Here is a 13,085-nt window from a genome sequence, read left to right as displayed (position 1 = left end):
AGGGAGAAGCAGGCTCCATGCACCGAGAGCCCGACGTGGATTCGATCCCGGGTCTCCAGGATCGCGCCCCGGGCCAAAGGCAGGCGCTAAACCGCTGCGCCCCCCAGGGATCCCGTATCAGGGAATCTAATCCCTTGTGTGGCATATGGCTAGGACAAGGGCTCCCCCAGCTTTTCCACCGTTGGATGCGCCAACATCTACACGTGTGCAAGTCCCATGTGTCAGAGCACATGGCGGTAACCTGGGCGGCCTTTCTCCTTCTCCCGTCGTCCCCCGCACCCCTGTTCTCCACAGCGAGGCTCTCCAAGCCCCCGGAGAACGCGCCCCTCTGCCCCCAGGCACACGCAGTGTTGTGCCCAAGATCGCGAATCCCAGAAACCACCGAGGAGCCGGCGCCGATGCAAACACACGAGGGTTTATTAACAAGCTGGAGCCTGGGGCCACGTGTACCCGACACAGCGGAGCAGGGACTTGGACCCCGGGGAGGGGGGGGGTCGCAGCTGGGTTTTTATGGGCTGGTCTAGGGGATTTTTGGAAGGGGTGGAGGAATTTCTTAAGCTCTGTTTTCATTCCAATATGGGACTTTCTGTCTCTGTCAAGGGCGTTCTGAGCTCTGTTTTCATTCTGATACGGGATTTTCTGTCAAGGGCATTAAGCTCTGTTCTCATTATGTTATGGGACTGACTCTCTGTCAAGGGTGCTCTGCGGTTTTTCCTGTAAAGTTCAGCTCTTATTCACAGGGGCCTGAGATGGCGATACTTGTGCTAACGCTAAACTTGAGGTGGAGTGGCCTTAATTTTCTCGGCCTCCACAGCAGGTTCTGGGGTCTCCAACCCCCCCACTGCACATTCCCCGGGAACCCCAGGGCTCCTCGTCTCCAGCCTGGGACTCCCCCCACTTCGCTGTCTGCACAGGGTGCCCCGCACTTCCCACCCTGGGTGGGGTGCAGGGGCCTGATGTCTTCAGCCCCATCAGCAGACAGCAGGGCGCAGGGGCCCTCACCCAGGACTGCGGCCCAGCCTGCGCTCAGGCAACGTTGCGTCAATTCATGCCGTCAGGATCTCGTACTCTATTTAAGACGTTTTTCCGCTAAGAAATTATTTTTACAAAACCTCCCCTGCTTTGCACTTTTAGGGTTTCGTTTCTTGCATGTAAACTAGGAAGTACTGGGACGCCTGGTGGCTCAGCAGTTGGGCACCTGCCTTCGGCCCAGGGCGTGATCCTGGAGCCCCGGATCGAGTCCCACATCGGGCTCCTGGCTTGGAGCCTGCCTCTCTCTGTCTCTCATGAATAAACAAAACAAAACAAACTAGGAAGTACTTGTGGTCCTAGGCTGTCCGCGAGCCGCTGCCCCCCCTCCTCTTCCCTCCCGCCCACCGCTCTGACTCCTACCTGCACCCCTCTTCTCAGGGCCCCTCTCCCCTCCTCCTCGCCCCTCCATCTCATTTCCTCCCCTCCATCCCCCTCCTCTCCTGCCCTCCCTTCCCCCTCCTTCCCTTCCCCTCCCTCCCCTCCCCTCCCCCTTTACCCCTCCCTGCCCTCCCCTGCCTTACCCTCCCCCTCCTGCCCTCCCCTCCTCCTCCTTTCCCCTCTCTCCCTCCCCCCCTCCCCTTTTCCCTTCCTCTCCTCCCTTTCCCCCTCTTCCCTCCCCATCCTCTCCCCTCCCCTCCGTTTCCCCTCCCCCTCCCTCCCCTTCCCTCCTTGCCCTCCCCCCCTCCTCGTCCTCCCCTCTCCTCCCTTTCCCCCTCCTTCCCTCCCCGTCCTCTCCCCTCCTCTCCCTTCCCCTGTCCTCTCCCCCTTCCCCCTCCCCTCCCCCCCCGCTCCTGCGCAGGCGCGCCGGGGCCGCGCGCGGAGACCTGGGAGCGGGCGGGGCGGGCGGGGGTGTGGCCAGCGCCGGGCCCCAACGGCCGACGCGTCCGCGCGGGAAGTCTCGCGCCAGGCCCCGCCCGCGGTTTGAACCGGAGGCCCCGTCCCCGCGCTCGGCCAATCAGCGTGCGGGGCGGCCGGCGCCTGGCGACCCTTTGTGGGCGCGGAGCGGCCCCGCCCCCCGCGGCCCCGCCCCTCGGTCGGCGGCGGGCTCGGGCTCGGGCTCGGGCTCGGGCTCGGGCGGGGACGGCGGGGACGGCGGCGGCCAGGTGAGCGGCGGGCGGGCGGGCGGGCGCCCCGGGTCGGGTCGGGGGCGGGTCGGGGGCGGGTCGGGGGGGCCCGCGGCCCGGGGGTCGCCGCGCGGCCCGGCCCTGCCCTCCCGCCGAGCCCACCTGCGCGCCGGCTCCTTGTCCTTTGTGTCCCGGCCTCACCGCTTCGAGGGGCCTCGGGGCGCGGGTGCTGCGGGCCGGGCCGGGCCGGGCCGGGGCGGGGCGGGGGCGGTCAGCGGCCCGGGGCACGGACTTTCTGGGCAAGTTTTGCCGTGTTTTCCACCCGAAGCGGAAATGCAGGATGCAAAGTCCCGCTTTAGCGTCTCCCGAGAAGGAACCGTGTCTCGGAAGGGCCAGGAAGTGTCCCCCAGCGTCCGGACCGGGTTTCCAGGCCCAGACACTGTATTTCACCCCAGGCCCAGGAGCAGCAGCCGCGGCAGACGCCCCGCGGGGGACCCCAGGCCCTTCTGCAGCCGCCCTGCCTGCCGGTCTTCTGGGATGACATATCTCGGAGACCGCCTGAGCGTGTGACCGAAGCGTTCACGTTATTTTGCCTGAAAAACCTGAGTCAGGAGCGAGCTTGCGGGTGGCTGAAGGTCGTAGGGATGCGCCAGGTCAGGGCCGAGGCTGCCCCAGGCCCCCCAGGCTCTGCCGGCAGCCTGGGCTGCTGGGCACCTACGGGAGAGCCGCTGCAGGACGGGGAGGTCCCCTTTGTCTTGGGGGCGCCCTGATGGATGGGCACAGCACCCCCCAGGCCCCACCCGCCACGCGGGACCCCTCCCGTGATCTCTGCTCCTTCAGCCCTTGGTCTGGAGGCTGCTGTGCTCTGACCTAGGGCTGAACACCCATGGCCTGCTTGTCCCCTGACGTTGGAGGGTTTGGAGCAAAACACCCTTAACCTTGAGGAGGTGATGGGATTGAACTCCGCAGGACCCTCTGGCCGCGTGTGGGGGGATGGAGGTAATACCAGCGCTTTCTTGTTCAGAACTGAATGGTGAGTCTGGGTCTGCAGTTAGGGCAGCCTGGGAAGCGTGGGGTCTTGTGTGCTGATTTCGAAACGTCCAGCCCCAGGCCACTGTCACGGGCTGCCCCCGGAGCTGTAACTTGGACCAGCCCGGCCCCGGGGGTCTGTGTGCCCACCTCGTGCTGACTTTGTTGTGAACACGACTGTGTGGGGAGGGTGAGGCTCTCCGGCCCCCTTCAGCCTGACGCATCACCTCCACACAGGCTCTGGGACCCTCCATCGGCTCCTGGAATTGGATGTGCTGCCCTCCGGCTACTCCTTCTGAAATCCTAATCGGCTAGCGCTTGCTGGTCCCGAGCGTAACAAAAATTAACAGTTGTTCAGGGGTTGGAACATCAGAAGGGAATAATTAGAGTGACTTTGAACACATACTTGTCCTGGCATGCCGAGTGAGATCCAGGGCTTAGTGATGCGCGGGAGGCACTACCTAAAATGGTTTCAATTTAAATGAATGTGGTAGCCTCCCCCGTCAACTGGATTCTGTATTTTTCTTTGTAACCAAGGTATCATTTAGTTAATACAATGCAGTGGGCAGTTAGTAGTTGTGCAGTTGTGTGAATCTGACCAGGACCATGCACCTGTCTAGATAGGGTGCATTTCCATCATCCTGGAGACCTCCAGACCATCCCTGCCCCTCCGTTGGCAACCATTCTGCTATTTTACACCTTAGGTTAGCTTTACCTCTTCTCGAAGTTCATGTGAACAGAATTATAGGGTACCTGTTTCTTTGTTCTTGCTTTGTGATTAGGCGTGGTGTCCGAGGTTTGCTCTCGTTCCGTAGATCAGCGTGAACTTTGTTGCTGGATCGTGTTTGGTTGTCAGACATACCACAGCTTACATGTTTGACTTGCTTATTTTGAATCTGAAAATAATGTTTACACCCGGGGTGGTGAACTGGGTTTGTGGCAGGAGTATGGAGCAGGGATAATGGGTGAAGTGGTGGTGGTTGGGGGGACTTGCCAGCAAATGTGAGGAAGTCCATACAGAAAATCCTGGTGGAGAGTGAATTGATTCTGCTTCTTAGAAAGCAGCTTGATAATGTGGATCATGTGCCTGTCAATAAAGCCCCAGGTCGGAACCGAGCATCACTGTAACTGAGGAGATTGTGAGTGGTACAAATGCAGGGAGTAAGGCTCAGTTCCTGCGCTGTGTTTATCCTGAGGGTCGGCTTTTGCTGACATGGAAAATGCGGTAACCAAGAACAGCTCGCAGTGAGCTCTCATGCAGAGAGGAGGCTGCTTAGGGAGATGCTGGGAAGAACCTGTGTGGTGACTGCTTCTCTGATGAGTCGGCCACGGTGATTTTTGTCTTGTACTTTCTGATGTTCTTCCCAATTATGTACAGTAAGCTGCGGAAACAGGGGAAGGCGCCTGCATGAGAAGAGCAAAGGCTGTTATTGGAAGTGGCTGCCACCAGGGATTGGGCCACCTTCTGGCTTGCAGAAAGACACTTGGGGACAGGCAGGGGAGTTGGACTGGAAGGGCTTCCAGGGCCCCTGATGGGGTTGCAGCCTGAGGAGCCAGCCGCCCTGGTGGCTTTGTGGGGGGAGCACGTTTGGATTTCTCTAGGAGGTGGGGACAGATACTAGGAAAGCTGTCTGTTATTGATGAAGTCCAGACCCTTGAGGGTGATTGTTACAAAAGTCATTGGTTTCCTGGCCTGTCATGGAGATAGAAGTTTGACTTCCTGGGCCGTGTTAACCTTGAAAATGAAAGTTTGTTATTTCACTAGCAAAAAATGGGTTTATTTGGGAATAACAATAGCAGTTCAGGGCGTAAAAATTAGTAAAACGATGCCTTTTAGAATGGCATCAGGAGGCGGGCAGGAGGAGCACTCACTCCCACCACTCACTGACCGCTGCAGACCCCACAGGAAGGTGCGCCCCTTGCTCCTGGACACACTGCTACCTTCCCAGCAGGACAAAGGAAGGTTTTCTCCTGCCCTGGCAACAGCCCAGCCAATGGGAGACTGTCCCGGCCCAGCCAATGACAGATGGTAAACCGGCGTGAGGCTGCTGTGGATCCGAGGAAGCGGAGGGTGGCGAGGGCGGGGGGGAGCCGGGGGTGCCCTGGGCACATTCTGGTGCTCGCTGTGGCCCCCGCCTCTCCTCTGGGCTCCCGCGGCTGTTGCTGCGGCTGCGGGTGTAGCCGGTGCCCGGTGCGCACTCGGGCTCTGGAAGCGGACTGTAACCCACCCCACCCCCCATCCCGGCTTCTGGGTGGAACGTGATGCTCCCGCTCCGCAGGCCGCGTTGGCCGCCCCGGCTGTGGGTGCACCGGCTCCCGCGGGCTCCCTGCCCCGACGGCCGTCCGGAGGACAGGGATGCTGTCCGAGGAGCCCCCGCGGCCACAGCCGGGCCCTGCTGCTGACTCGTCTTGCCGGGGGCGGAAGCGGAGGCTCAGGCTCATCCTGTGATTCCGGGGCCTTCAGTGGGCCTATATGAAATGGGCTGCCTACAGACTTGGGATCTGAGACCCTGGAGACAGGCACCCCGCACCCTGCATGTCCTTCCCCAGGCGGCACTAGTACCCCATCATCTCACCGAGATTCTCCATGTGCTCATCAGTGTTAAGCAAGTGACCTTTACACAAAGATTGACAGAAAAAACCTGTAAGAGTTGAGTTTGAAGCCATGAAACATTCGGATCCTTTACTGTCGTAGTGAGTGAAATCTTCACGTGGTTGGTAGTAGCTCTTTCATTCGTTTGTTTAAAAATAGGCAACAAGTCAGTGTGTGGCAGGTGTCGTGGTGGAAATGGCAGGTGGCTTCAGCGGCCTCAGAGTTGGTAGGTCAGACCGGTCTGCTGCTCCAGGAGGGAACAAGCTACAGGCGCTTCGTATTGTAAACTTAGTTTTAAATAATTACAGGTGGGACACCCGGGTGGCTCCGCGGTTGAGCATCTGCCCTCGGCTCAGGGCGTGACCCCTGGCCCTGGGATCGGGTCCCACCCCGTGGCCCTGGGATCGGGTCTCAGGGGAGCCTGCTTCTCCCTCTGCCTGTGTCTTTGCCTCTCTGTGTGTCTCATGAATAAATCTTTTAAAATAAATACATAAATACATACATACATGCAGGTGCACGGGCCGCTGTAAAGAACCGGCCTGGAGAACACCTGCCTCCCTGGTGTCGGAGCTTCAGCAAGATGCCCAGGCAGCATGTCCTGTGTGTGACCACAGAGCCGGTCGCGATCCTGCGTGCTCACACCGGGTTCTGCACCCTTAGAGCACATGCACGGCCTCCTGGACCCGCTACACCCACCACATCTCTATGTCCTGTTCCACAAATATGCGTACCACGCACAACAGTTTGAGGTTGGCTTTCTCTTGGAGCATAACTCCCCTAAGATCCCTCCAAGTCTGGTGTCCCTAGGGCCCTCTGCCCTCTGCCCAGTGGCCGCGTGCGGCCGGTGCCCTCGGGTGTCAGCCACTCCCTGGAGCAGGGATTTACGGGTAGAGCCACCGTGAACATTCCTGTGCAGGTTATTGCATGAATGTTGGCTTTCCTTTGTTTGGGATAAGTGCCCCCAAAACACCTCATTTTAAAAATGTCTTAAAATGTTAAGCATCCAGGAGATGAGATCCACGACACTGAAAGGAAACCCAGGGGACGGGGCTCCTCCTCCTCCCTGTTGAAGGGTGGGGCTGGCAGGAGGGGGTTCTCAGAGGGGCTCCTGGCAGGGGTGCCGAACTTGGGGGCCTGAGTGCAGACAGCACCGGCGCCGCCCCACCCCACCCGGGTCTCCAGGGGCCCCGGGCTTGCCAAAGTCCGGCCAGCAGCAGCCCCAGAGAGCCACTGCATTGATCTTTCTAAAAAAGGAAATACAAAAATTTGCAGATTTGAAAGACCGTAATCCTCTTCGTGAATAACTCAAATGAATTATTGGAAACCAACACGGTTAGCTACCTACAAACCTGAGAAGAGAGACGCTTGATGCCTACCCCGCCTCTGGTCCAGAGAGGGTGGTCCTCAGGCTGCTCGCCGTGTGCCCCGCGCTGGCTCTGGAGCCTCCTGGTGCCAGGCTGGGGGTGCAGGTGCCACACTGCAGCCCCAGACCCGTCCTGCTCTGCCTTGTGATTCTCCGGAGCTCTCCGCCTAGAATCAGTTCGAAGGACAGTTTGCTCGTATTTTGGCTTCTGCGAGCAGAGGTAATGGCCTGCTGTGTGAGTGACACCAGTGCCACCCCAGAGTCTACGCAAGGTGCCTGGCCCCACCGGTACCCGGTGAGGTTGAGTCCCATCTGTACCTTGGGGGAGGGCACACGGTTGTCGGGAAGCCGCCCAGGTGCTGCTGGGGCACCGCCAGGGCTCTGGGCCGCGGGAGCCCTTGTAGCCCTCTTGCCGTGAGCCCTGAGGGAAGAGCGGCTGCCAGTGCCCAGGACTCACAGTTGTCAGCTTGGGCACAGGCAGGTGGCAGCAGGCAGGCAGGCACCTGTCCCGCTTCCTCCACTCTTCTCCCTTGTGGGCCCAGTGGGCACCAGTGCCCAGAATCCGGGTGTAGCGTTCCAGCCTTGTTCCCGGCGAGTGTGTTCCCTTACTTACAGTCCTTTTCTCTTTTTTCTGATGGAGGCAGAGGGTGGGGGGGGGGGCCGTGTGGTGGTTTTGACCTCTGTTCTGTGTCAGGGCTGTCCCAGGAGCTGGGCCCTGCTTGGACACATGCCCACGGGGCCACAGCGGTCGTGTAACTGCAGCCGTCCCCTCCCAGGAACCCCGTCTTTGACAGTTGCAGACTGAGTCTCAGGGCAGCGTCTGCTGGGGACTCTGCAGTGTGCTAAACGGCATCTCCTTGCTTTCCACAGGGCACGATGTTTGCACGAGGGTTAAAGAGAAAAAGCGCCGAGGACGGGGAGGACGTGGAAGGAGGCCTGGCGGGCACCCAGGCCACGCCTTCCTACAGCCTGCAGCGCCAGTCGCTCCTGGACATGTCCCTGGTCAAACTCCAGTTGTGCCACATGCTGGTCGAGCCCAACCTCTGTCGCTCGGTCCTCATAGCCAACACGGTCCGGCAGATCCAAGAAGAGATGACCCAGGACGGGACCTGGCGGGTGCTGGCACCCCAGGCGGCAGGGCGGGCGCCGCTGGACCGCCTCGTGTCCACTGAGATCCTGTGTCGCTCGGTGCGGGAGCAGGAGGGGGAGCGCCCTGCCGCTGACGTGGGAGATGGCCGCACGCCAGGCCTGGTCCCGGGACTTTCTGCGGTCCCATCTGCACAGGCCCTGCGGAGCCCGCAGAGCAGCCTCTGGGAAGTGGACAGCTCTCGAGAGAACAGAGGAGGCTTTCAGAAGTCACTAGATCAGATCTTTGAAACGCTGGAGAGTAAGACCCCTGGCTCTGTGGAGGAGCTGTTTTCAGACGTGGACAGCTCCTACTACGACCTGGACGCGGTGCTCACGGGGATGGTGGGCAGCACCCAGTCGGGCCACGGCAGTGGGCTCCAGGCCTTCACCGCTGCGGCCACCCCGCCTCCCGGCTCCAGCTGCAGGTCGGATCTGGGCGAGCTGGACCACGCGGTGGAGATCCTGGTGGAGACCTGAGAGGGCCCCTGTGCCCCGATGGGACACTTCACGGATGGGTTCGTAAGGCGTCCAGAGTGGCCGGGAGTGCTCGCTGCCGTGCATCTGCGAGCTCAGCGCCTGGTTTGTCTGTGATGAGGAGAACCTTCCAGAACAACATCTAGTCGCCCTCTCCCCTTTCTTCCTGAAGGGGCTGCGTGGTTTTCCATTGGGCTGGTCACCCAGGCCGGCCGCTGGTGTCCTGCTGCAGCTCCGTGACCAGCCTGGTTTAACTTTAGATAGGTGAATTTTTTTAAATTAAGTTTTATATGTTTTGGGCAATATTTTGTCTTAAGATATATTTTTTAAACTTTTTATACTTTTATCTTTTTAGATTTTTTCAGCTATTTTCTTAAAAGTATATTTTTTCTATAAACATTTTCTGCTGCTACATTAGAAACTTATAACCTAAACAGTTGCAGTCGGTGTATTTCTTTTTATAAGGTTTAAATAAGGACTTTTTTACACGAGGCTTCACTACGTTCTGTGTAGCGTACCTGGATCATGAATTTTCTCTTTATGTTGGCGTGAGCCTTCTCCACGTCCTGTTACAATTAGAGCACCTTGCGCTGCCCCACCTCTTATTCTTGAGTGTCATTACCAGATCTGCTGTGCCAGCCATGTCTCCAGTGTGGATCTCGGAGGGTTTTATTTATGCCTATTTATGTGTCAGTGTTGGAGGCGAGGGTCTCCGGCCCCCGGGGGCGCCAGGCGGTGCCTTCAGGGGCTCTTGACTCCCGGGCCCCCTCCTGTACGTGCCCTGCCACCGTGGAGGCCCCTGACTGGCGTGGACATTGATCAAGGGAAGCGTCATTAAAATGCAGTGAGGAGTCCGGGGGGCTCTTCGGCCGCTGTCCCACTGGACATCAAGGATCGTAAGTCACTGGCCCAGCAGGAGAAGCTTCGGCCGGAGAGTTGGTTCCAGGCCCCACGGGAAGAAACCCACCAGAAACGGCCAGAGACGAGTCCCTGTCATCCTGGACTCCCACTTCTCGCCTGTGGACTTCTGTTCAGAACAGCCCTTCCAACTTCCTCCCTCCTCCATAAATAACGTTCCTCTCATTTGTTGGCCTTGCCTCTGGTTCTGCCATAGTGGGTTGCGATTCTCTTATTCCTGAATAAACCCATTCTGCTGGTAAAACGGTCAACACTCGCCTGGCTGCTGGACCCACGTTTACTGGGCTGGCGTGCACAGGCTGCCAGGTGCCCAGTGTGCATGGGAAGGGTGCTGTCTGGGTACCGCGGGCCTGCAGAGTGCCACGCTTGCTCTGGGACGCTGGTGCTGGGCAGAACTTCAAGGTTAAGTCTAGAATTAAATTTGGACACTCACTACATGTGACCTCCCAATCCTGGGGGCCGTTGGTGGGGTTGGTGGGGCAGGGCCACCTAAGTGGGCTCTGGGGTACCTGCGCGCGTGACCCCGTGACGCTGTCCTGGACGCTAGGAACACTCAGACCTTTATTTGTTTCACTGGTTTACATGTAAGACCGCACTCTCTCCCCACTCCTGCCCCACTCCTGCTTCTGCCTTTCCTTCCTTACCCAGCCCTTGGCCAAAAAGACCTGTTTCTTTCCAACATGTGACCTTTCTTTAACATCAGCCATGTATGCGTCTCTTTATTAAAAATTATCCATCAAACCAAATGGAAATGTGTTCTTTATCAGCTGCATCATAATTCTCCAGGGGATCTCTTTTTCCTAGTTCAGTGCGGCCGCATTACCCTTTGCACTTGGGTGTGTTAAGTCAGCATTTTGCCGACCACCCACACTTTGTGGTTCTGCACCCACCTCCCTGCCCCAGGTCTTGGGCTGGATTTGGGGACGGTGCCCTTGGAGGAGCCAGGACCAGGCTGAGACTTCCACCCACTGCCTCCTTCAGGTTCCATAGGTTTTTCTTGTGGAAAATAAAGTATTTTTTATAAGGTATAACCTGAAGTGGTGTGAAAATCAGGACACCCTCTAGAATGGCATCAGGGGGAGCACTCAGCCCCACCACTCACTGACCACTGCAGACCCCACAGGAAGATGCGCCCCTTGCTCCTGGACACACTGCTACCATCCCAGCAGGAGGAAGGAAGGTTTCCTCCTGCCCTGGCAACAGCCCAGCCAATGGGAGACTGTCTCGCCCCAGGCAATGAGAAATGTCTACACTCCAAGCTCCCAGTTTCCTCCAATGGACTTGCTGTTTACAACACGCCCCCACCCGCCCCATCAAAGAGCCTCTGCTTTGCTCTCAGGACTGTGGGTGGCCTTCCTGGGGCTCGTCCTGGATGGGAGTTCTGTTATTCCCAGATGCATCCACCTGCCCGAGGGAGAAGCGTGGGCTTACCATCTGGGGGACAGACTTCATGTCTTTCAGGGTCACATTCTGTGTCAACATCTGGGCGCCCACCTGGCTGTGGTCGGTAGGGCAGTTCCAAGGCTGTGCCGCCCCCCCTGCTGCACCCACCCAGAGCTCCCTCCTGGGGCCCCTCTGCAGGCCCCTCTGCCACCCCAGGCGGGCGGCACGTGCAGCGTCCCCGGAGCGGGGCTGAGGACGGCCATGCCTCCACCACACCTGGACCGGGGACTCGGGCTGGAGGGCAGGAGGTTCCGGCCCCCTGACCCCCCACCTCCCCCACTCCTCAACCCCCCCCCGACCCCCCCCGCCCCGCTCCCTGATACCCCGGCCCCAACGCCCCACCTCCCCTGCTGTCCGGGCTGTGGCAGGGGACCCTGACCACCGCCCTGACCCACAGCCCCGAGGTCACAGCGCCGCCCCCAGACGGGCCTGTGGTTGGAAGAGCCTCCTGAGGCACCTGCTGCGGATGTCTCCCGGGAGTTCTTCCCGGGAGCAGGTGACAGGGTGGAAGTACTGTCGCAGGGAGGCGGTGACGTCGGTCAGGAAGCCCGGGAGAGGCGTGGACGGAGGCAGGCGGCCGTTACGCAGAGAGCTGCTGCCCTGCGCTCTGTGACGTTTCTGGATCTGGCCTCTTTACATTTTTCCTTTTCTCATGCTCCAAGTTGCTTTCTGTTGCTAATTTTGTTCTTGTACTTTTGTAGTCTTTGGGGAAAAGGCCCCAGAAGGTATAAACTGCAGCCCAGCGCTCCTTGGGGAGGCCTGCTGCCGCCCGCCCCAGGAGCCAGCTCGCCCAGGGAGGCGTGCGGCCTCCTCTCCCCGCACCGGCGCGTCCTCCCGGGAGCACCGAGCATGGGGCCCGCCCGGGGCCACCGTCTGCACGGGCGCGCTCTCCCGGCACCTGCTGGCACGTTGGTGCAAGTATGAGGCCGTGGGAGGCAGCCGGGCCAGCTGACCTGGGGGCTGGGGTCTCAGGAAGACCGCAGCCGCTGGCGGGGCGCTGGGCCCAAGGAGGGGCCGCCCCACGGAGGTCCCCCCGTCGGATGGATGACAGGCCCGAGAGCAGGGCAGAGGCCAGGCCGTGGCTGGGAGCGCCCGGGGCGAGGGTCCAGCTGCCCTGCGGGGCCCCTGGAGCGAGCAGCAGGACCTTGAGCTTCCCCCGGGGGGTCTCGTGCTTCTCCGGGCCCCACTCTGGACCTGCCAGGGGCATGGAGCCGCCCTGGGGTCCCCCGCTCCGCCCCTGGGGCACTGAATTTAATCAATGTAGGTTCCTTGGGATCCGCGGCTCTGTGATTATTCTGGAGCTGCCCTGGCAGCTGACGGGGCACGTTCTGGCCGGGGCACCTGTCGGCACTCACCCGCCCGGCTCAGAAGCCCTCCTTGAGCAGACTGGCCAGACATCAGGACGCAGAATCAGAACCACACTTGATGTCTGCGTGGACGCGGAGTGAGGGGCAGGCCTGGCCTGGGGCTTGGGGGGCAGGGTGGGGGGTGCTGGGCCGGCTGGGGGTCAGGAGAGGTCAGGGAGGGCAGCTGGGGGAGTTCAGCGCCGGGTCAGGGTGACTGGTGGGAGGAAGCAGACCATGGAATGGCCTATTTTGAGTTCACGTCTGACTTTAAGGAAAGACTGGGACACGATGCGCAGCGGGTCTGCTGGCGGGGCCCCAGGGGTCCCCAGGGGGGATGCTGCCCTTTGGGGAAAGCGTAGAAGAAAAGCAGTTTCCAAGTGTCCATCTCTCTGTGCCTGAAAGTGAAGACTTAGGGCACATTTCCCAAACACCCGGCACTAAATCATCTGGTCACCCTTCAACGAGAGCCTCAAAACCAGGCGGGTCTGGCAGAGGGGGCTGAGGCCGGTGCCCTCTGCTGGCCACTCTGGGTCTGACCCCTGGCTTGGCGGAGCTGCTTCCTCCCAGCTGCACCGTGGCCCGGGTAGGACAGCGACGTGCGCCAGGCACTCCGCCAGCCTCAGGTCCCCAGGCCGCCCCCGGAGGGCCGGGCGGGCTCCCGGGCAGGGGCGGGCTGGAACGGGACTGCTGGCACG

The 13,085-nt window shown here is 60.2% G+C and overlaps 1 protein-coding gene across 10 annotated transcripts; it reads left to right on the top strand.

The window, feature by feature from the left end:
* The first annotated feature begins 2,055 nt into the window (after window positions 1–2,055).
* Window positions 2,056–10,347, top strand: CDCA4 (cell division cycle associated 4). 10 transcript variants are annotated; one of them, XM_072840165.1, is made up of 4 exons: window positions 2,097–2,135; window positions 2,552–2,749; window positions 6,231–6,467; window positions 7,952–10,347. In XM_072840165.1, the coding sequence occupies exons 3-4, from the start codon at window positions 6,384–6,386 to the stop codon at window positions 8,684–8,686; spliced, it is 819 nt and encodes a 272-aa protein (XP_072696266.1). In that variant the 5' UTR covers window positions 2,097–2,135; window positions 2,552–2,749; window positions 6,231–6,383; the 3' UTR covers window positions 8,687–10,347. The 10 variants fall into 10 exon arrangements, with proteins under 10 accessions (XP_072696272.1, XP_072696266.1, XP_072696273.1 ...); XM_072840172.1 differs by lacking the exon at window positions 6,231–6,467; XM_072840166.1 differs by lacking the exon at window positions 2,552–2,749 and having other exon boundaries at window positions 2,119–2,135.
* The last annotated feature ends 2,738 nt before the right edge of the window (window positions 10,348–13,085 follow it).

The sequence above is a fragment of the Canis lupus genome, chromosome 9 (assembly GCF_048164855.1).
Source record: "Canis lupus baileyi chromosome 9, mCanLup2.hap1, whole genome shotgun sequence".
Taxonomy (NCBI): domain Eukaryota; kingdom Metazoa; phylum Chordata; class Mammalia; order Carnivora; family Canidae; genus Canis; species Canis lupus.
The sequence above is the reverse complement of the archived record's forward strand: the minus strand, read 5'-3'. Positions and strand labels throughout refer to the sequence as shown.

Bases quoted from the DNA above. Each gene is read 5' to 3' on its own strand.
- CDCA4 (XM_072840165.1), top strand. From the start codon at position 6,384: ATGCACGGCCTCCTGGACCCGCTACACCCACCACATCTCTATGTCCTG. The intron at 6,468-7,951 runs GTTGGCTTTCTC...TGCTTTCCACAG, and splicing joins ACCACGCACAACAGTTTGAG to GGCACGATGTTTGCACGAGG.